This window comes from Micromesistius poutassou (genome assembly GCF_964030765.1).
Source record: "Micromesistius poutassou genome assembly, contig: SCAFFOLD_3286, whole genome shotgun sequence".
NCBI lineage: Eukaryota > Metazoa > Chordata > Actinopteri > Gadiformes > Gadidae > Micromesistius > Micromesistius poutassou.
The window spans coordinates 1-22,613 of record NW_028179875.1 but is presented as its reverse complement, the minus strand read 5'-3'; the positions used below and the strand labels follow the sequence as shown (position 1 = coordinate 22,613).

At 43.8% G+C, this 22,613-nt stretch overlaps 1 protein-coding gene and 1 pseudogene across 2 annotated transcripts in view; both read left to right on the top strand.

The window, feature by feature from the left end:
* Positions 1-20,737, top strand: part of LOC311371314 (uncharacterized protein) — a gene marked incomplete at its 3' end in the record, with an annotated part of 33,960 nt that extends 13,223 nt beyond the window's left edge. The window contains 13 exon segments of the mRNA XM_084489466.1: positions 155-221; positions 296-356; positions 1,176-3,006; positions 9,758-9,931; positions 12,035-12,208; positions 14,064-14,237; positions 16,292-16,465; positions 17,563-17,609; positions 19,315-19,391; positions 19,393-19,568; positions 19,570-19,623; positions 20,510-20,687; positions 20,690-20,737. Coding sequence (XP_084345592.1) covers positions 155-221; positions 296-356; positions 1,176-3,006; positions 9,758-9,931; positions 12,035-12,208; positions 14,064-14,237; positions 16,292-16,465; positions 17,563-17,609; positions 19,315-19,391; positions 19,393-19,568; positions 19,570-19,623; positions 20,510-20,687; positions 20,690-20,737 — 3,235 coding nt within the window.
* On the top strand, positions 3,474-9,634 carry LOC311371315 (annotated as a pseudogene). Its single transcript has 6 exons — positions 3,474-3,492; positions 3,689-3,796; positions 6,536-6,659; positions 7,392-7,565; positions 8,100-8,273; positions 9,596-9,634. The product of its transcript is annotated as an uncharacterized misc_RNA (transcript).
* Positions 20,738-22,613: the final 1,876 nt, after the last annotated feature.

Sequence of the window (22,613 nt, the reverse complement as noted above, 5' to 3'; positions counted from 1 at the left end):
ATAAAAAAGTGAAAATAAATGTAAAAATTAAATAAAGATACAAAACGTAGAATAATAACTAAATAAATACAATTACACAGGATACTTGCACAGTATAAATATAAACTCTCTCTCTCTCTCTCTTGTATGTTTACTGTGTGTGTTCTCCCCACAGAGAACCCCACCAGAGGTCAAAGGTTACCAGGGCTCAGTCTGTACAGCCTCAAACAGAGCTGATCAAGGTGTGTAAATGTCCAACAAGATATTTGACTTAAGCTCTACGTGAACATTAAATAGCATCTCCATCTGCTAATAGTCTGCAGGCACAAAGCTCTGCCTGATGGACCAGGAGGAACCAGCTGACACACTGTGGGGCGGTAAGAGACTCTTATTTTGAAAACAGAATGAATAATTAATTTGAAGTGCAGAGGAGACTCTTATTTGTTCTGCTCACACTAAATGACATATCCTGAGATTTTTTACATCCCTTTTTCAATGTTGAGATATCTTCCCTCGGGTTAGGGTAAGGGTGTCATGTTAAATGGTTTGATCCAGATATGTAGGGTTATTGTGGGTCTATCAGGTTACAGAATGTTAAACAATATGCTGCGAATCAATAGCAGAATAACTTAGTGGAAGAAATGCAACACTATCTTGTTATATCAGCATAGCAAATTAGTTTCCACTGATTCACTATCATTATTACAAGTCAACTATTTTTAATAAATGCCAGTTATGCTAACTAAGTTGTTGATGCTCCGTTTTATGTGTAGGGACCCTAGTCATGCTACTGCAGATGTTTTGTGCTATTCTGAGCAATATTAATGATTAAAAAATGCAGTTTGGAAGCGTTTGGCGCACCACCCCTAGCCAATGCACTGTTAGCCATTTGGGCTCTTAGTGTTGCTCTGGGCAAGCACTATACTGGTTGGTCAACGAAAAAATGACCTAAACGGCTTATTTGATCTGTTTTCATGCAGAAATAGACCCTGGGTTCAATTTTTGCCAGATTTACACTTTAATAATCCTGAACATTTTGAATCTGTAATGCGCAGTCCTTGTTATGACCAGCTTCTTCGACCAAAGTTATAAAGCCTCTAAATATCATGAAGTTGATAATTTAAGAGGAAATATTTACATGTTTCCACTGATTTCACCGTCCACTATATGATGTCTTCTGTTGTTTTCTCATTTAGGATCTGCTGCTGACGAGTGCCAACATAAATTCAAGTCTCATTTGAAGAAGAAGTCCAGGCATGTGTTTGAGGGAATTGCTATAGCAGGACAGCCAACACCTCTGAAGGACTTCTACACAGAGCTCTTCATCACAGAGAGAGGCAGTGGAGATGTCAACAAGGAACATGAGGTCAGACTGATTGAAACAGCTTCCAGGAGACCGGCCAAGGAGGAAACAACAATCAAATGTGAAGACATCTTTAAACCCTTACCTGGACAAGATAAACCAATCAGAACAATAATGACAACTGGAGTGGCCGGCATTGGTAAAACAATCTTAACACACAAGTTCACTCTGGACTGGGCTGAAGGCAAAGCCAACCATGACATACAATTCACATTTCTCCTCACTTTCAGAGAGCTGAATTTACTGAAAGGGAAAGAGTTTAGCTTGGTGAAACTTCTTTATCACTTCTTTATTGAGACGAAAGAAGCAGGAATCTGCAGATTCGACCGGTTCCAAGTTGTCTTCATCTTGGATGGTCTGGATGAGTGTCGACTTCCTCTGGACTTCCAGAACAACCAGACCTGGACTGATGTCACAAAGCCGGCCTCAGTGGACGTGTTGCTGACAAACCTCATCAGGGGCGACCTGCTTCCCTCCGCTCTCATCTGGATAACAACACGCCCTGCGGCAGCCAATCAGATCCCTTCTGAGTGTGTTGACATGGTAACAGAGGTGAGAGGGTTCACCGACCCACAGAAGGAGGAGTACTTCAGGAAGAGATTCAAAGAGGAGACGCTGGCCAGCACAATCATCTCCCACATCAAGAAATCACGAAGCCTCCACATCATGTGTCACATCCCAGTCTTCTGTTGGATCACTGCTACAGTTCTGGAGGACATCTTCAAAACATCCCACATTGAAGAGATGCCCAATACTGTGACTCAGATGTACAGCCACTTCCTGAGGGTTCAGTCCATACAGGGGGACAGGAAGTACCATGGGAGAGCTGAAACTGATCCAGACTGGAGTTCAGAGAGCAGGGAGATCATTGTTTCTCTGGGAAAACTGGCTTTTAACCAGCTGGAGAAAGGCAACCTGATCTTCTATGAGGCAGACCTGGCAAAGTGTGACATCGATATCAGAGCAGCCTCAGTGTACTCAGGAGTGTTCACCCAGATCTTTAAAGAGGAGTGTGGTCTGTACCAGGACAAGGTGTTCTGCTTTGTCCATCTGAGCATCCAGGAGTTTCTGGCTGCCCTTCATGTCTTTCTGTCCTTCATCAACACTGGTGTCAATCTGCTCACAGAAGAAATACGAACCTCCAGGAAAGACAAACTCTTCCTCTACCAGAGTGCTGTGGACAAGGCCTTACAGAGTGAGAACGGCCACCTGGACTTGTTCCTCCGCTTCCTCCTGGGCCTCTCTCTGGAGACCAATCAGATTGTCCTACGAGGTCTGCTGGGACAGAAAAAAGGTAGATCACTGACCACTCAGATTAAAAAAGGTCTGCTGGGACTGACAGGAAGTAGCTCACGGACCAATAAGGGAACCGTGTCTTACATCAAGGAGAAGATAAATGGCGATCTCTCTCCAGAGAGAAGCATCAACCTGTTCTACTGTCTGAATGAGCTGAACGACCGGTCTCTAGTGAAGGAGATCCAACAGTACCTGACATCAGGAAGTCTCGCCAGAAAATCTCTCTCTCCTACTCAGTGGTCCTCTCTGGTCTTCATCCTACTGACATCAGAAGAGGAGCTGGACGTTTTTGACCTGAAGAAATATTCTGCTTCAGAGGAGGGTCTTCTGAGGCTGCTGCCAGTGGTCAAAGCCTCCAAAACATCTCTGTAAGTGCACTAATGACACAAAACAATATACATCAAACTAGAAAATAAAATATATAATTATATACAAAACATCTCTGTAGGTGCACTTATAACATGTTTTACATTACAAGAATCCCAATAATCATAATACAACAATTTAAAAGCAATATTGATATAAAAATTATTTTGAAGATGACTAAACAGCTATACAATATTCTAAATTGTACATCCAATCCATAAAAAATATTTAAAGATCCCATGGCATGCTACTTTATGGATGCTTAGTTATGGATGTTATCTTATGATCTTATAATCTTTATGGATGTTAGTGGGCCCATAATACAGTATTTGAAGACGTTCAAGAAATTCAGCCTTGGTGCAGAATTACAGCCACTATGAGCAAGTCCCACAATGAGCTCACCACAAACGTGCTGTTTTTAGAGGCGGGTCAAGGTGGAGGGTGGGGGTGTGGCCCTGGCCACGGTACCATGCGCTTGTGTTTACAGTGTAATATAATATACATATTATCACAGTCAAATGCTGTTTGCGCCTCCGGATGATATTATGAATCTCAAACGACTGCGTCTGGTTCTCAGACGCCTCTGGTTTTTCCACTTCCACGTCAATATTAAGTACAGACTGAACTGCGAAATGGAGGAGAAAGGGATTGTTGCCCGCGATTGCCCGTTGTCTCCCACTGGAGCCCTGCTGCCCGCCGGAGCCTCGCTGCCCGCCGGTTCCGACCCCGGGCAACGGGCAGCCCCGGGCAACAGGCAGTGTTCAGCGGGCAGCAAGGCTCCGGCGGACAATCGTGGGCAACAATCCTTTTCTCCTCCATGTCACGGTTCCCAATTCCTTCTCAACCATGGCCGAGATAACCCCCACTACGGGTCTCGTTGTGGAAATACCAGAGACCTCAGAGAACCCGACGCAGTCTAGTCTTTTCACCAAATGGGAGCTTTATGGAAGCTTGCGTTATTGTGTTGCGTGTCATGCGCCATAACACCAGCAGCAGAACGGTTATCCAAATAACAAACAACACTTGCGTTAGTGTATGTATTCACACACACATGTGGACACACGGTCCTAGCTCATTGTTTCATTGGCGGGCCAAATTCTCTGGGCGGGCCTAGCAGAGAAAAGGGAGGTAACCTGGCCCTATATGTCGTCATATGGGGCCAGATCCCAAATATACGCGTTTGAGCTTTCCTTTTTTCAAAGGCGGAGCAAGATACCTACTGCTCGTTTTACACCTAACGCAATGTTTAGCTACTGGGGGACCATAGGCAGGCTAGGGGAACTCATATTGACGTTAGAAAACCTCATGAAGTGAAAATTTCCTGCCATGGGACCTTTTAAAGATCTAATGTATTAACTAGTGTATGTTTGATTTAAGTAATAGAACATGTCCAAATAAAGATTTCAACACAATTCCTTTATTGTTGAAAAAGTTAAGACTTCTTTTAAACACAGTAACATGTGAAGCTCAAATATGGCAACATTTTAATTGACCAAATAGTTTATTGCTTTAAAACACAGAAACACAAAACCAGATTTGCTGGTAACGGTGTCACATTGTAGTACCATGCCCAAGGACAAACTCAAAAAAAAAAAAAGAAACGGTCATGCGTTGTAACACATTTTGTTAAAGATGGTATCAATTGTGCAAATGAACCAATTACATTTTAGCTTATATAACAGATAGCTCTGTTGAACCGTCATTAATGTTTCTTCATGACGTATTTCAACCTGTTTTAAGACTTCAGTGTCTTATTACCGGCTTTGGTGAGAGAGGCTTTTATATTGAAAGCGAATCGTGGGTACTTACGCGTGCTTTAGTAGAGAGGAAAAAATGGTCAAATTAAATTAAAACAGTGAATTATTTAACGTATATTCACCCCCTGAAGAGGCACAAGTATTACAAGTCAGTTAGTATTTGTTGTAATACTGTAATGTAAACATGTGGTTTGTGTCTTAAAATAGTTTGAACTGTAATAACTCTTCCTTACGGTTTGTTTAATTGAGCTAGGCTATGGTGATGCTCTGAAACGTTTTGGGCATTGAAAGAGCTTATTTATTGTTGTTTTGTGTTTTGTAACCAGCTCTTATGTTGGTTTGTATGGTCATTAAGTGAGCTTATATATTGTTGTTATTTTGTGTTTTGTTACCAGCTCTTATGTTGGTTTTGGGATTTCTAATGAATCTAAAATCATCAGTTCAAGTGTCAGACTATCTTGAAAGCTACAAGGAAAGTTGTAGTACATTCTTATATCACTCATTGTCATGTAGTTAGATTAATAATTTGTTTAATAATTGAATATCTTTGTGACATCAAACTCTTAATATTCAAATATCCAGCTTATGAGTTATATATTTTTCATGTATGTAAAAATCTTCCTGTTCTCAGACAGGGTGACACAGCTTTGTCTCCATGAAGTATCAATAAAGCTTTAACTTGTCCTCCAAATGGAATGATGAATACACTTTATAAATGTGGTTACTTTAGTACAAACTGCTCTCAACCAGAAAGAATAAATGGTGTGTGTGTGTGTGTGTGTGTGTGTGTGTGTGTGTGTGTGTGTGTGTGTGTGTAGGTTATCTCGCTGCCTGATCACACAGGAAGGCTGTGCTTCTCTGGCCTCAGTTCTCAGCTCCAACTCCTCTAGTCTGAGAGAGCTGGACCTGAGTAACAATGATCTGAAGGATTCAGGAGTGAAGCTGCTCTCTGCTGGACTGGGGAGTCCACACTGTACACTGGAAACTCTCAGGTCAGTTTTACTCAATGGACAAACAGTTACACCACAAGGTTCAATATCAGAAGACATTTAACAGATTTAGATCCATAAAAGTGTGTGCGTAAAGTGAAGCAGCACACAACTGACGCCCCCACGCGGACAAATGCTGTCTTTGCTCTCGTGCTCAAAAAGTATTTTCCTGCTCACTTGGTTATTTATTCTCCTCACAACACAATATACATAATATTGGAATACAATTAATAATTATCCACAAAACATCTCTGTAGATCTACTTCTTATTTCAGTACTATGAATAACATGTATTATTTTGTAATACATGTTATTCATAGTACTGAAATAAAAAGTAATATTAATATTAGTGCTGTCAGTGAAACGCGTTATTAACGGCGTTAACGCAAACCCATTTAAACTGCGTCAATTTTTTTATTGTGACATTAACGTTCTTTAATCTGCGGGAAAAACCGCCCAATCTGGCAACACTGCCTGAACGTCCTCACGCTCTAGCGTCAACGTAAATCAATGAGACCAACTGAAAACGAAGCTGTATGAAACTTAAACTGTGATTCTGAATAAAGTATAAATTATATCGAAATTCTGTTTCAATATTATTCTAAAAAATATATTTTATAAAGCTTTAACTTGTCCTCCAAATGGAATGATGAATAGGCCTACACTTTATAAATGTGGTTACTTTAGTACAAACTGCTCTCAACCAGAAAGAATAAATGGTGTGTGTGTGTGCAGGTTGTCTGGCTGCCTGATCACACAGGAAGGCTGTGCTTCTCTGGCCTCAGCTCTGAGCTCCAACTCCTCTAGTCTGAGAGAGCTGGACCTGAGTACCAATGATCTGAAGGCTTCAGGAGTGAAGCTGCTCTCTGCTGGACTGGGGAGTCCACACTGTACACTGGAAACTCTCAGGTCAGTTTTACTCAATGGACAAACAGTTACACCACAAGGTTCAATATCAGAAGACATTTAACAGATTTAGATCCATAAAAGTGTGTGCGTAAAGTGAAGCAGCACACAACTGACGCCCCCACACGGACAAATGCTGTCTTTGCTCTCGTGCTCGAAAAGTATTTTCCTGCTCACTTGGTTATTTATTCTCCTCACAACACAATATACATAATATTGGAATAAAATTAATAATTATCCACAAAACATCTCTGTAGATCTACTTCTTATTTCAGTACTATGAATAACATGTATTATTTTGTAATACATGTTATTCATAGTACTGAAATAAAAAGTAATATTAATATTAGTGCTGTCAGTGAAACGTGTTATTAACGGCGTTAACGCAAACCCATTTAAACTGCGTCAATTTTTTTATTGTGACATTAACGTTCTTTAATCTGCGGGAAAAACCGCCCAATCTGGCAACACTGCCTGAACGTCCTCACGCTCTAGCGTCAACGTAAATCAATGAGACCAACTGAAAACGAAGCCATATTAAACTTAAACTGTGATTCTGAATAAAGTATAAATTATATCGAAATTCTGTTTCAATATCATTCTAAAAAATATATTTTATAAAGCTTTAACTTGTCCTCCAAATGGAATGATGAATAGGCCTACACTTTATAAATGTGGTTACTTTAGTACAAACTGCTCTCAACCAGAAAGAATAAATGGTGTGTGTGTGTGCAGGTTGTCTGGCTGCCTGATCACACAGGAAGGCTGTGCTTCTCTGGCCTCAGTTCTCAGCTCCAACTCCTCTAGTCTGAAAGAGCTGGACCTGAGTACCAATGATCTGCAGGATTCAGGAGTGAAGCTGCTCTCTGCTAGACTGGGGAGTCCACACTGTACACTGGAAACTCTCAGGTCAGTTATCAGCCTCTTCTTCAAACGGGTTATTCTAGACCAGTAAATGCTGCTCCTGCCTGATGCATTTCTGTTGGTCTTTTCCCTGCTGACAAAACACTCCCTGGATCTACACAATGTTAGAACATGTGAAGAAACGGTCTTAGTGTACCAAACACAGCAGAGTTCTCCTGACTGTAACCGAACAATATCTCATTGAGTTGTAGCTATTGAGAAAGAGCATTTGTTTAAGATCCTGTTTCACATCCATGTGAAGGAAGTTCTACTGTCTGTGATGATGTCATCTCCCCACTTCCCCTTCCTGTTCTCAGACAGGATGACACAGCTTTGTCTCCATAAAGTATCAATAAAGCTTTAACTTGTCCTCCAAATGGAATGATGAATACACTTTATACATGTGGTTACTTTAGTACAAACTGCTCTCAACCAGAAAGAATAAAAGGTGTGTGTGTGTGTGTGTGTGTGTGTGTGTGTGTGTGTGTGTGTGTGTGTGTGTGTGTGTGTGTGTGTGTGTGTGTGTGTGTGTGTGTGTAGGTTGTCTGGCTGCCTGATCACACAGGAAGGCTGTGCTTCTCTGGCCTCAGTTCTCAGCTCCAACTCCTCTAGTCTGAAAGAGCTGGACCTGAGTACCAATGATCTGCAGGATTCAGGAGTGAAGCTGCTCTCTGCTGAACTGGGGAGTCCACACTGTACACTGGAAACTCTCAGGTCAGTTTTACTCAGTGGACAAACAGTTACACCACAAGGTTCAATATCAGAAGACATTCAACAGATTTAGATCCATAAAAGTGCGCACGTAAAGTGAAGCAGCACGCAACTGACACCCCCACGCGGACAAATGCCGTCTTTGCTCTCGTGCTCGAAAAGTATTTTCCTGCTCACTTGGTTATTTATTCTCCTCACAACACAATATACATAATATTGGAATAAAACAAATAATTATCCACAAAACATCTCTGTAGATCTACTTCTTATTTCAGTACTATGAATAACACGTATTATTTTGTAATACATGTTATTCATAGTACTGAAATAAAAAGTAATATTAATATTAGTGCTGTCAGTGAAATGTGTTATTAACGGCGTTAACGCAAACCCATTTAAACGGCGTCAAATTTTTTTATTGTGACATTAACATTCTTTAATCTGCGGGAAAAACCGCCCAATCTGGCAACACTGCCTGAACGTCCTCACGCTCTAGCGTCAACGTAAATCAATGAGACCAACTGAAAACAAAGCCATATTAAACTTAAACTGTGATTCTGAATAAAGTATAAATGATATCGAAATTCTGTTTCGATATTATTATAAAAAATATATTTTATAAAGCTTTAACTTGTCCTCCAAATGGAATGATAAATAGGCCTACACTTTATAAATGTGGTTACTTTAGTACAAACTGCTCTCAACCAGAAAGAATAAATGGTATGTGTGTGTGCGCAGGTTGTCTGGCTGCCTGATCACACAGGAAGGCTGTGCTTCTCTGGCCTCAGTTCTCAGCTCCAACTCCTCTAGTCTGAGAGAGCTGGACCTGAGTACCAATGATCTGAAGGATTCAGGAGTGAAGCTGCTCTCTGCTGGACTGGGGAGTCCATACTGTACACTGGAAACTCTCAGGTCAGTTATCAGCCTCTTCTTAAAACTGGTTATTCTATTTTCCAGTAAGTGCTGCTCCTGCCTGATGCATTTCTGTTGCTCTTTTCCCTGCTGACAAAATACTCCCTGGATCTACACAATGTTAGAACATGTGAAGAAACGGTCTTAGCGTACCAAACACAGCAGAGTTCTCCTGGCAATAACTGAACAATATCTCATTAAGTTGTAGCTATTGAGAAAGGAGCATTTGTTTAAGATCCTGTTTCACATCCATGTGAAGGAAGTTCTACTGTCTGTGATGATGTCATCTCCCCACTTCCTCTTCCTGTTCTCAGACAGGGTGACACAGCTTTGTCTCCATAAAGTATCAATAAAGCTTTAACTTGTCCTCCAAATGGAATGATGAATACACTTTATACATGTGGTTACTTTAGTACGAACTGCTCTCAACCAGAGAGTTGAGAGCAGAGTAAATGGTGTGTGTGTGTGTGTGTGTGTGTGTGTGTGTGTGTGTGTGTGTGTGTGTGTGTGTGTGTGTGTGTGTGTGTGTGTGTGTGTGTGTGTGTGTGTGTGTGTGTGTGTGTGTGTGTGCGCAGGTTGTCTGGCTGCCTGATCACACAGGAAGGCTGTGCTTCTCTGGCCTCAGCTCTCAGCTCCAACTCCTCTAGTCTGAGAGAGCTGGACCTGAGTACCAATGATCTGCAGGATTCAGGAGTGAAGCTGCTCTCTGCTGGACTGGGGAGTCCACACTGTACACTGGAAACTCTCAGGTCAGTTATCAGCCTCTTCTTCAAACTGCATCTTGGGGTTGTTTAATATGTAAGGGATGATCCACGACTAGGTGGACTGTTATCAATATCGATATGTATGTTATACGTGATGTAACTCTGGCCAGCTGATGTGAGGGTTAGGGGTTGTTGACCTGTTAACTGCTAGTATGTTATACGTTATGTAACTCTGGTCAGCTGATGAGAGCTGAGGAGTTGTCATTAGTGTAGACATGGTGATGAGGCTTTAGCCGTGCTGTGATCTGAATATAATGCACCCCTCACCACTAAAACATCACTGGCTGTGGTAAAGTAAAACATATTGAACAGTAAATATGTCCTTTATTAATGTGGCGGTGTGGAGGCTCTCAATGTGAATCTTAGGTTGCTCGACAACGCCACCTTGGGAATTGCACCCAAGGAATTATTATATATCATTTGACATTGATCAAAAACACAGGTTTGTTCCACTCAACAGGCTAGACACGTGGTTCCCAGTTTACAAAAATACTTTGTTTAATAAAATATATATATTATCACAAAAATGAGCATTCATCCCAACTAATAAACAAGGAGCCTAATCAGGGGCTGAGGCCTACTGGTGGGGAAAGAGCAGGTGAAGGGGAAGGGGACTCAACAGGAATAAATTAAAGAGAAATGGTTCACCCAGACACACGTGGCAGTCACACACTGGTATCACCAAATCCAAGGAAGCACAGCACACAAGAATGAGGGACACCACCACCCACATCACCAGCACCACCACCAGCCTGCAGCCACTGAGAAGGAAACAAAAAGGAAGTTACAACGGAAATAATTAACCCAAAATGTATGAAGCAATATACAACATAAAGCAGGAAATAGTTCACAAAATAAACTTAACAAAACAATTTACTTAATCAAAATAAGAAAGTACAGAAAACAAAACAAAATTAAGGGATTAACTCCTCAAAATCATTGGGCTCAAATTAAATGGATAAACAGGTTAAAAGTTTGGTGTCGGCAGTCCACCATGCAAGCCGGCTGTAGCCAAAAGCCAGCAACAGCAGCACCACCAAGCAGCACAGAGCAGCAAGGAATAAGTGGCTGCCGGAGACAAAGCAGGGGACAACGTCGTATATAGCAGCAGAGACAAACAGTGTGATTAGCAGCAGAGACAAACAGCAGACAAAGCTGTAGACAAAGCTATAGACAAAAGCTGTGTACAAAGCAGCAGCGGCCCCAATCAGCTGGTGGCGGAGTCAGATAAATCGCCACCTATAGATTTCAGCCAGCTGATGAGCGTTCCCTGTCAATAAACATAAAATTAGTATGGCCAAGCTACATTTATCAAGGCTTTTGGAGGCTAGATTTAAGGTAGTATACCCGTTTTCAAAGTCAAACCTGCACAGGGAGATGGAGGGAGAGAGAGAGACACACGGCAGGGGACATCTACCTGTGACCACACTAGCATTAGCTACAGGATAGCATTCGGTGTAACACCGAGAGAGAGCACACTTACCGCTCGAGAGAACCAGCGACTAAACGGAGCACGGAGCACGGAGCACGCAGTCGCTGCTCTGCAGTGAAAACACACCGGCTTTGAGCATGAGGACACAGTGATAAATGAAACGAAACAGTAGCCGCAGCAGGGGCGCGGAGCATTACCTGCACGGGCAAACACCTGACCCGGAAATGATGCATCAGTGAGAGCACAAGAAGGAGGGCCGTACTTATGTACTGCCGCCCTAGTGGTCAGCTGACGCAATTAACTGCAGCAAGGCAACCCTATTTCTATGCTGCTACATTAACATCATATTAGTTTGGTGTAGTGCTGCTCATGTCTGATGCATTTCTGTTGATCTTTTCCATGCTGACAAAACACTCCCTGGTTCTACACAAAGTTAGAACCTGTGGATAAACGGTCTTAGCGTACCAAACACAGCGGACTTCTCCTGACTCTAACAGAACAATATCTCATTGTCCTCCATATGGAATGAATACACTTTCTAAATGTGTTTAATTTGGTACAAACTGCTAGATAGAATAAATGGTGTGTGTGTGTGTGTGTGTGTGTGTGTGTGTGTGTGTGTGTGTGTGTGTGTGTGTGTGTGTGTGTGTGTGCAGGTTGTCTGGCTGCCTGATCACACAGGAAGGCTGTGCTTCTCTGGCCTCAGCTCTGAGCTCTAACTCCTCTAGTCTGAGAGAGCTGGACCTGAGTACCAATGATCTGCAGGATTCAGGAGTGAAGCTGCTCTCTGCTGGACTGGGGAGTCCACACTGTACACTGGAAACTCTCAGGTCAGTTATCAGCCTCTTCTTCAAACTGCATCTTGGGGTTGTTTAATATGTAAGGGATGATCCACGACTAGGTGGACTGTTATCAATATCGATATGTATGTTATACGTGATGTAACTCTGGCCAGCTGATGTGAGGGTTAGGGGTTGTTGACCTGTTAACTGCTAGTATGTTATGTATGTTATGTAACTCTGGTCAGCTGATGAGAGCTGAGGAGTTGTCATTAGTGTAGACATGGTGATGAGGCTTTAGCCGTGCTGTGATCTGAATATAATGTACCCCTTACCACTAAAACATCACTGGCCGTGGTAAAGTGAAACATATTGAACAGTAAAGATGTCCTTTATTAATGTGGCGGTGTGGAGGCTCTCAATGTGAATCTTAGGTTGCTTGACAACGGCACCTTGGGAATTGCACCCAAGGAATTATATATTATTTTAAATTGATCAAAAACACAGGTTTGTTCCACTCAACAGGCAAGACACGTGGTTCCCAGTTTACAAAAATACTTTGTTTAATAAAATGTATATATTAATCACAAAAATGAGCATTCATCCCAACTAATAAACAAGGAGCCTAATCAGGGGCTGAGGCCTACTGGTGGGGAAAGAGCAGGTGAAGGGGAAGGGGACTCAACAGGAATAAATTAAAGGGAAAGGGTTCACCCAGACACACGTGGCAGTCACACACTGGTATCACCAAATCCAAGGAAGCACAGCACACAAGAATGAGGGACACCACCACCCACATCACCAGCACCACCACCAGCCTGCAGCCACTGAGAAGGAAACAAAAAGGAAGTTACAACGGAAATAATTAACCCAAAATGTACAAAGCAATATACAACATACAGCAGGAAATAGTTCACAAAATAAACTTAAAACAATTTACTTAATCAAAATAATGAAGTACAGAAAACAAAACAAAATTAAGGGATTAACTCCTCAAAATCATTGGGCTCAAATTAAAGGGATAAACAGGTTAAAGGTGTGGTGTCGGCAGTCCACCATGCAAGCCGGCTGTAGCCAAAAGCCAGCAACAGCAGCACCACCAAGCAGCACAGAGCAGCAAGGAATAAGTGGCTGCCGGAGACAAAGCAGGGGACAACGTCGTATATAGCAGCAGAGACAAACGGTGTGATTAGCAGCAGAGACAAACAGCAGACAAAGCTGTAGACAAAGCTATAGACAAAAGCTGTGTACAAAGCAGCAGCGGCCCCAATCAGCTGGTGGTGGAGTCAGATAAATCAGATAAATCTATAGATTTCGGCCAGCTGATGAGCGTTCCCTGTCAATAAACATAAAATTAGTATGGCTAAGCTACATTTATCAAGGCTTTTGGAGGTTAGATTTAAGGTAGCATACCCGTTTTCAAAGTCAAACCTGCATAGGGAGAGGGAGGGAGAGAGAGAGACACACGGCAGGGGACATCTACCTGTGACCACACTAGCATTAGCTACAGGATAGCATTCGGTGTAACACAGAGAGAGAGGACACTTACCGCTCGAGAGAACCAGCGACTAAACGGAGCACGGAGTCGCTGCTCTGCAGTGAAAACACACCGGCTTTAAGCATGAGGACACAGTGATAAATGAAATGAAGCAGTAGCCGCAGCAGGGGCGCGGAGCATTACCTGCACGGGCAAACACCTGACCCGGAAATGATGCATCAGTGAGAGGACTTCTCCTGACTCTAACAGAACAATATCTCATTGTCCTCCATATGGAATGAATACACTTTCTAAATGTGTTTAATTTGGTACAAACTGCTAGATAGAATAAATGCTGTGTGTGTGTGTGTGTGTGTGTGTGTGTGTGTGTGTGTGTGTGTGTGTGTGTGTGTGTGTGTGTGTGTGTAGGTTGTCTGGCTGCCTGATCACACAGAAAGGCTGTGCTTCTCTGGCCTCAGTTCTCAGCTCCAACTCCTCTAGACTGAAAGAGCTGGACCTGAGTACCAATGATCTGAAGGATTCAGGAGTGAAGCTGCTCTCTGCTGGACTGGGGAGTCCACACTGTACACTGGAAACTCTCAGGTCAGTTATCAGCCTCTTCTTCAAACTGCGTCTCGGGGTTGTTTAATATGTAAGGGATGATCCACGACTAGGTGGACTGTTATCAATATCGATATGCATGTTATACGGGATGTAACTCTGGCCAGCTGATGTGAGGGTTAGGGGTTGTTGACCTGTTAACTGCTAGTAGGTTATGTATGTTATACGTTATGTAACTCTGGTCAGCTGATGAGAGCTGAGGAGTTGTCATTAGTGTAGACATGGTGATGAGGCTTAAGCTGTGCTGTGATCTGAATATAATGCACCCCTCACCACTAAAACATCACTGGCCGTGGTAAAGTGAAACATATTGAACAGTAAAGATGTCCTTTATTAATGTGGCGGCGTGGAGGCTCTCAATGTGAATCTTAGATTGGGAATTGCACCCAAGGAATTATTATATATTATTTTACATTGATCAAAAACACAGGTTTGTTCCACTCAACAGGCAAGACACGTGGTTCCCAGTTTACAAAAATACTTTGTTTAATAAAATATATATATTATCACAAAAATGAGCATTCATCCCAACTAATAAACAAGGAGCCTAATCAGGGGCTGAGGCCTACTGGTGGGGAAAGAGCAGGTGAAGGGGAAGGGGACTCAACAGGAATAAATTAAAGAGAAATGGTTCACCCAGACACACGTGGCAGTCACACACTGGTATCACCAAATCCAAGGAAGCACAGCACACAAGAATGAGGGACACCACCACCCACGTCACCAGCACCACCACCAGCCTGCAGCCACTGAGAAGGAAACAAAAAGGAAGTTACAACGGAAATAATTAACCCAAAATGTACAAAGCAATATACAACATACAGCAGGAAATAGTTCACAAAATAAACTTAACAAAACAATTTACTTAATCAAAATAATAAAGTACAGAAAACAAAACAATATTAAGGGATTAACTCCTCAAAATCATTGGGCTCAAATTAAAGGGATAAACAGGTTAAAGGTGTGGTGTCGGCAGTCCACCATGCAAGCCGGCTGTAGCCAAAAGCCAGCAACAGCAGCACCACCAAGCAGCACAGAGCAGCAAGGAATAAGTGGCTGCCGGAGACAAAGCAGGGGACAACGTCGTATATAGCAGCAGAGACAAACGGTGTGATTAGCAGCAGAGACAAACAGCAGACAAAGCTGTAGACAAAGCTATAGACAAAAGCTGTGTACAAAGCAGCAGTGGCCCCAATCAGCTGGTGGCGGAGTCAGATAAATCGCAACCTATAGATTTCAGCCAGCTGATGAGCGTTCCCTGTCAATAAACATAAAATTAGTATGGCTAAGCTACATTTATCAAGGCTTTTGGAGGTTAGATTTAAGGTAGCATACCCGTTTTCAAAGTCAAACCTGCACAGGGAGAGGGAGGGAGAGGGAGAGACACACGGCAGGGGACATCTACCTGTGACCACACTAGCATTAGCTACAGGATAGCATTCGGTGTAACACAGAGAGAGAGGACACTTACCGCTCGAGAGAACCAGCGACTAAACGGAGCACGGAGCACGCAGTCGCTGCTCTGCAGTGAAAACACACCGGCTTTGAGCATGAGGACACAGTGATAAATGAAACGAAGCAGTAGCCGCAGCAGAGGCGCAGAGCATTACCTGCACGGGCAAACACCTGACCCGGAAATGATGCATCAGTGAGAGCACAAGAAGGAGGGCCGTACTTATGTACTGCCGCCCTAGTGGTCAGCTGACGCAATTAACTGCAGCAAGGCAAACCTATTTCTATGCTGCTACATTAACATCATATTAGTTTGGTGTAGTGCTGCTCATGTCCGATGCATTTCTGTTGATTTCTTCTGATTTTCTTTTCCCTGCTGACAAAACACTCCCTGGTTCTACACAATGTTAGAACCTGTGGATAAACGGTCTTAGCGTACCAAACACAGCGGACTTCTCCTGACTAACAGAACAATATCTCATTGTCCTCCATATGGAATGAATACACTTTCTAAATGTCTTTAATTTGGTACAAACTGCTAGATAGAATAAATGGTGTGTGTGTGTGTGCGCGTGTGTGTGCAGGTTGTCTGACTGCCTGGTCACACAGGAAGGCTGTGCTTCTCTGGCCTCAGCTCTGGGCTCCAACCCCTCCCATCTGAGAGAGCTGGACCTGAGCTACAATCACCCAGGAGACTCTGGAGCTGCGCTGCTCTCTGCTGGACTGGAGGATCCACGCTGGAGACTGGACACTCTCAGGTATGGAGAGGAGAGCTCACCACTCAGGGACAAAGTCTCCTACAAGGGTTCAAGCCGCTGCTAGATGAAGTGTTTTCAAAACGCAGTTGTAACACATGTTGTGTAGAAAGTGATGAGACGGCAGATTAGGATTCAGATGACTTTTATAGAATTATATTTATTGATAGTTAGTGCAACACATTAACATTTGGCGTATTGCTGTGTTTGGCACTAACTGTCTGGTGAATTAATGTGTTGGTTTAAAACCAGACGTTTGAGTGTGTTTGTTTTTTGATTGGCCAATGATTGGTTAGCATAGAGCTGGATGTTAGCATGGAGCCAGGCATGATGAGTCAGTAAATTAGGATTCAGAGTACTTTTATAAAATATTTATTGATAGTGAGTGCAACACACTCATATTTGGTATGGCCTAGCATGGAGCTAGGCGTAAGCGTGGAGCTGGGGGTTAGCATGCAGCTAGGCCTTAACATTGAGGTGGTCGATAGCGGTTGTAGGTTTCCCGCCAAAAAGCCAACGATTGTATTGGCGCGGAGTGTGTGACCCACGCAGTCAGCTGACGAGGTTAGCTGTCTGTCGTTAATCAGTTAACAACGTTACGAACCACCGAGCCATCAGGGAGTTCTGGTTGATTATGTGCTTAATCACGAGTGAATAATAATACTAACGTGATACTAACATGAATGCAGCGGAGCCATCTGCACACTCTCTCTTTGTTAACATGTGAATAATGTTTCCCTATCTAAAGACAACATGCTGCTCTCTCTTTGTTAACATGTGAATAATGTTTCCCTGTTTAAAGACAACATGCTGCTCTCTCTTTGTTAACATGTGAATAATGTTTCCCTGTTTAAAGACAACATGCTGCTCTCTCTTTGTTAACATGTGAATAATGTTTCCCTGTTTAAAGACAACATGCTGCTCTCTCTTTGTTAACATGTGAATAATGTTTCCCTGTTTAAAGACAACATGCTGCTCTCTCTTTGTTAACATGTGAATAATGTTTCCCTGTCTAAAGACAACATGCTGCTCTCTCTTTAACATGTGAATAATGTTTCCCTGTCTAAAGTCAACATGCTGCTCTCTCTTTGTCTCCCCAGTGTGGAGCACGGTGGAGTGTGGAGGCTGAAACCAGCTCCACAGAGATGTAAGTGTCCGTTTTGTTTGATTCATCTCAACACACACTAACTTTAGAGATGGAAAGTCCATCCACACTGCGCGCTCCCACGTAAATGGCTACCGTAAATAATATAATAGAGGAGCCAACACTCCAGGGATAGATATTTAAACCCGCCACACGCCATATAAATGGCATTCAATAATCACTTTGAGAGACGTATTCCTTTGAGACATTTCATATACTTGGTGTAGGCCTGCTTGTTATATTGTAGACTATATAATATAAACAGAACTCAGCTGGGTTTGGAAGGAGCTTCCAATTTTTTTGACCTTTTCTAGCAATTTGAGAGAAATTGTAGCAAGTTTAAACTATATATTTAGCGATGGCTCCTGGCTCTAGGACGGTTCTATACATGGTCTCCCTGACATGTAAGGCCTTAACCGTCTGAAGCCTTTACCAGGATAAAGGCAGATCTAGAACGATCTACACCCATAACCCTCTCTGTCAATTTGCCCTCATTCATAGATAGCATGGCCTACCGCAAAACCGGGACGTCTGGTCACCCTAAATGAATGATGATCGGGCGGGTGCGGGTATCAGTTGTTGAAAAAAACGTTGCTGCGGGTGGATTATTGATATTAAGCAGCAGGTGTGGATGACATTACAGCTCATCCGCACATCTCTCTAGACTTCACTGCGCTACGCCCTAACCCTCACCCTAACCCTGACCCTAACCCTGACCATAACACTAACCCTGACCCTAACCCTGACCCTGACCCAAACCTGACCCTAACCCTAACCCTGACCCTAACCCTAACCCTGACCCTAACCCTGACCCTAACCCTAACACTGACCCTAACCCTGACCGCCATTATAATGCCTAGACTAGTATAGGAACTCGGGATCCATTGTTATTGACACTTTGTTGCTGCGTTGTTGCTGCATGTGTCGTGAACCGATTTCCTGGCACTGTGGTCGTATAGTGTGACATGTTAAATCATAGTGGGACATGTTAAATCATAGTGGGACATGTTCAATCATAGTGGGACATGTTAAATCATAGTGGGACATGTTCAATCATAGTGGGACATGTTAAATCATAGTGGGACATGTTAAATCATAGTGGGACATGTTAAATCATAGTGGGACATGTTCAATCATAGTGTGACATGTTAAATCATAGTGGGACATGTTAAATCATAGTGGGACATGTTAAATCATAGTGGGACATGTTAAATCATAGTGTGACATGTTAAATCATAGTGTGACATGTTAAATCATAGTGGGACATGTTAAATCGTGGAGGAATATCTGAGAATCGTGTAGTCTGAACCAGCCATTAAGTCCGTTTTCCTAGAAAGTTCAGCCTCACGCTGAAGATGGCAGGAGAGGGGCCAGGGGCCCTCAATTTTTGATTAAAAAAATGAACGGGCCCTTTGTTTACCCGGGGCACGTGCTCCCGCCCCCCCCCTGGCAGTGGCGGTTTTAGGCACGGGCGAAGCGGGCAGTTACAGGGATTACAGGGGGGGCGGCACGAGTACACCAGAAAAAAAATGATCAGCGCATTTTCTATTATCGATAATACCCCCCCCCATCCCCGTCCCCGTCAACAACTTCGGGGGGGGGGGGGGGGGGGGGCGCACAGAGTGGGTCTCGCCCAGGGTGTAATTCAATGTAGAACCGTTACTGCCCCCTGGTGTCGGCCCCTGATGGTGTCTTGTTCTCCCGTCAGATGCCTGTGAACTCACACTGGGCCCAAACACAGCCCACAGACGACTCTCTCTGTCTGAGGACAACAGAAAGGTGACGCTGGTCGTATCCGGATCACCCAGAGAGATTTGACTACTACCCCCAGGTGTTGTGTAGAGAGGCTCTGACTGGCCGCTGTTACTGGGAGGTAGAGAGGAAAGGATGGGTTGAGATAGGAGTGACATACAGAGGAATCACAAGGAGAGGAGGGGGTGACAGCTGGCTTGGATATAACAACGTCCTGGAGTCTTGTTTGTTATGATGATGGTTACTCTGCCCGGTACAACCAAGGGCGTCATCAGCTTTTTGAGAGTGGGGGGGACATATTGTCACGGGGGGTCTGGGGGTCCTCCCCCAGAAAAAATTTGAAAGAAGTAGATGCAATTTCCCGCATTCTGGTGCATTTTACCATGTTTTTAGATTTAAAATGATCTCCCTCTTTCATTGAATTTCCTTGGAGCTGGCATGGTCTGCAATTACTGACTACTATTATGTTATATATATATATATATATATATATATATATATAATTTTTTTATTATTATTATTATTATATATATATATTAACAGCCATTGAAAACGTTTACATGTCTTGATGATATATAGGCTAGGTTTTTTATACAACAAAGTAGGCTGTTCGGCACGAATATTTGATCTTTGTGACTTTGAATATTGCTAATGCCAGAGAATGTCTCATAAGAGTGCTAACATTCTTATCAGAAAAGCTGGCTGTGTTTGGCCATGGAAGAACGCGATTTAGCTGTTTGGCCACGCAATGGAAAACTTGGGCAACTTTACTTTACTTTACTTTCCTCTTCTTCAAAAAAAAAAGTCCTTATGTCCATCTCATGTCGCTGTCGTTGATCCGACTCTCAACTACAGCTTGCTTCGGTCGGATTCGGTGCGTGTTTTGAATGTGTGCGTGATGCTGCGTTGTGTGTTAAAAAAAACTGAAAAACGCGGAGTGAGATTTCTATTTATATGGGTATTCCCCCTACTGATAAAGTGGAACGGATTTGATTGTGAAGCGATGGAAAGAACGCTGGACTAGTAGACCAGTCATGCACTAATATCTTTGATGGCAAATGTGGGGGGGTCGAAATGACTTTTTTTCAAGGGTGGGGGGGACGTGTCCCCCCCCAATTATATTATGGTGACGCCCATGGGTACAACGGTAGAGAGACAGCCATGCCTCTCCCCCCCGCTGGCTCTACCAGAGTAGGAGTGTATCTGGACCGGCCTGCTGGCACTCTGTCCTTCTACAGAGTGTCCCGAGGTGTAGGAGGGTCCTCAGACACACTGACACACATCCACACCTTCAGGTCCACCTTCACCCAGGAGGACCTCCTCCCTGGGTTTTGGGTAGGGGGGGGGAGGGTAACTCAGCGTCTCTGTGTCGGTTGTAGAAAAAAAAGAAGTGCTGGCGCGCTCCGTCCACTCCAGACAGCACGGGGTTGCCACAACACACACACACACACACACACACACACACACACACACACACACACACACACACAGACAGACAGACAGACAGACAGACAGACAGACAGACAGACAGACAGACAGACAGACAGACAGACAGACAGACAGACAGACAGACAGACAGACAGACAGACAGACAGACAGACAGACAGACAGACAGACAGACAGACAGACAGACAGACAGACAGACAGACAGACAGACAGACAGACAGACAGACAGACAGACAGACAGACAGACAGACAGACAGACAGACAGACAGACAGACAGACAGACAGACAGACAGACAGACAGACAGACAGACAGACAGACAGACAGACAGACAGACAGACAGACAGACAGACAGACAGACAGACAGACAGACAGACAGACAGACAGACAGACAGACAGACAGACAGACAGACAGACAGACAGACAGACAGACAGACAGACAGACAGACAGACAGACAGACAGACAGACAGACAGACAGACAGACAGACAGACAGACAGACAGACAGACAGACAGACAGACAGACAGACAGACAGACCAGGCACGGGAAGTTGTTTTCGTCCGGGGATGCGCGCGGGCGGAGTTGTTGGTGGGGGGGGGGGGGGGGGGGGGTCCACGTAACGTTTATCGTCTCAGGCTGGTTGCCATGGCGTCGAGGTAAAACTGATCGGCCAATGAACAGGGCGGCATTAGCTCAGGGGGTAGAGCGGGTTGGCTGGTAACCACAAGGTTGCTGGTTGGAACCCCGGCTCCTCCTCCTCGCTGAGTGTCGAGGTGTCCCTGAGCGAGACGCCTCACCCTAACTGCTCCTGACCAGCTGGCTGTCGCCTTGCGAGGCTGACGCCGCCGTTGGTGTGTGAATGTGTGTATGAATGGGTGAATGTCAGGTAATATTGTAAAGCGCTTTGGGTGGCCACTGGTTACAAGAAATGCGCTGTATGAATGCAGTTAATTTACCATTAACCATGTATGAATGGGTGAATGTCATTAACCATGCTGCTATCCACCAACGAGGCTGTTAACTATACATGTTCTACTGTTATGCTGCCTATGTAATGAATTACACAACCAAGCAATGAGAAAGGCTTGTAATTTAGACTTTAGACACATTGACTTACCTGTTGATAAGGAAGCAGGCAACTTCAGAGTCCTTTTGAAAAATCGTAATCCTTCATTAGCTCTTTAAACCTGGGAAGAGCTAATACATTTCTTAAAATGCTACAGTGTCCCTTTAAGAGAAAAAAAGCAATTGATCGTGATTAATCACAGCAAATTGTGCGATCAATTGACAGCACTAAGATATACGTGTGTGTGTGTGTGCGTGTGTACACACCTACCAGTTCTCTGGTCCAACTGTTAAGGGCTGATTATGGTCCCACGTTCACGCAACGCAACGACCACGCAGACGCTTCAACGCAGTCGTGAACCTTTATGGTTCTGCGTCGGGTTTTAGTGAGCGGACCAATCACAGCCCTTGCTGCTGCGTCGCCTCGACGGAAGGTGACATTTTTTGGGAGGCGCACGTCAGGCCCTTGTGGTGGACGCAAGGAGGGTCCGCAAGGACGTAACTGTGTGTTCACACCAAACGCAACGGCGCGACACGATTCCATACAAAGTCAACGTAGAGACGCGAATCGGGCGAAATTTGTCGCGGCAAAAACCTGCGGCAAGATTTGATTGACGGCGCGACATTTTGCCCTGTCACGGGCGAGCGCGTTCACGAGGATTTGCAGCGCGAAAAATTTTGCTGAAGTTGAAATATTTCAACTTTGCCGCGGTATTCGCGTGAGACAGCCAATCAGCGTTCACTCC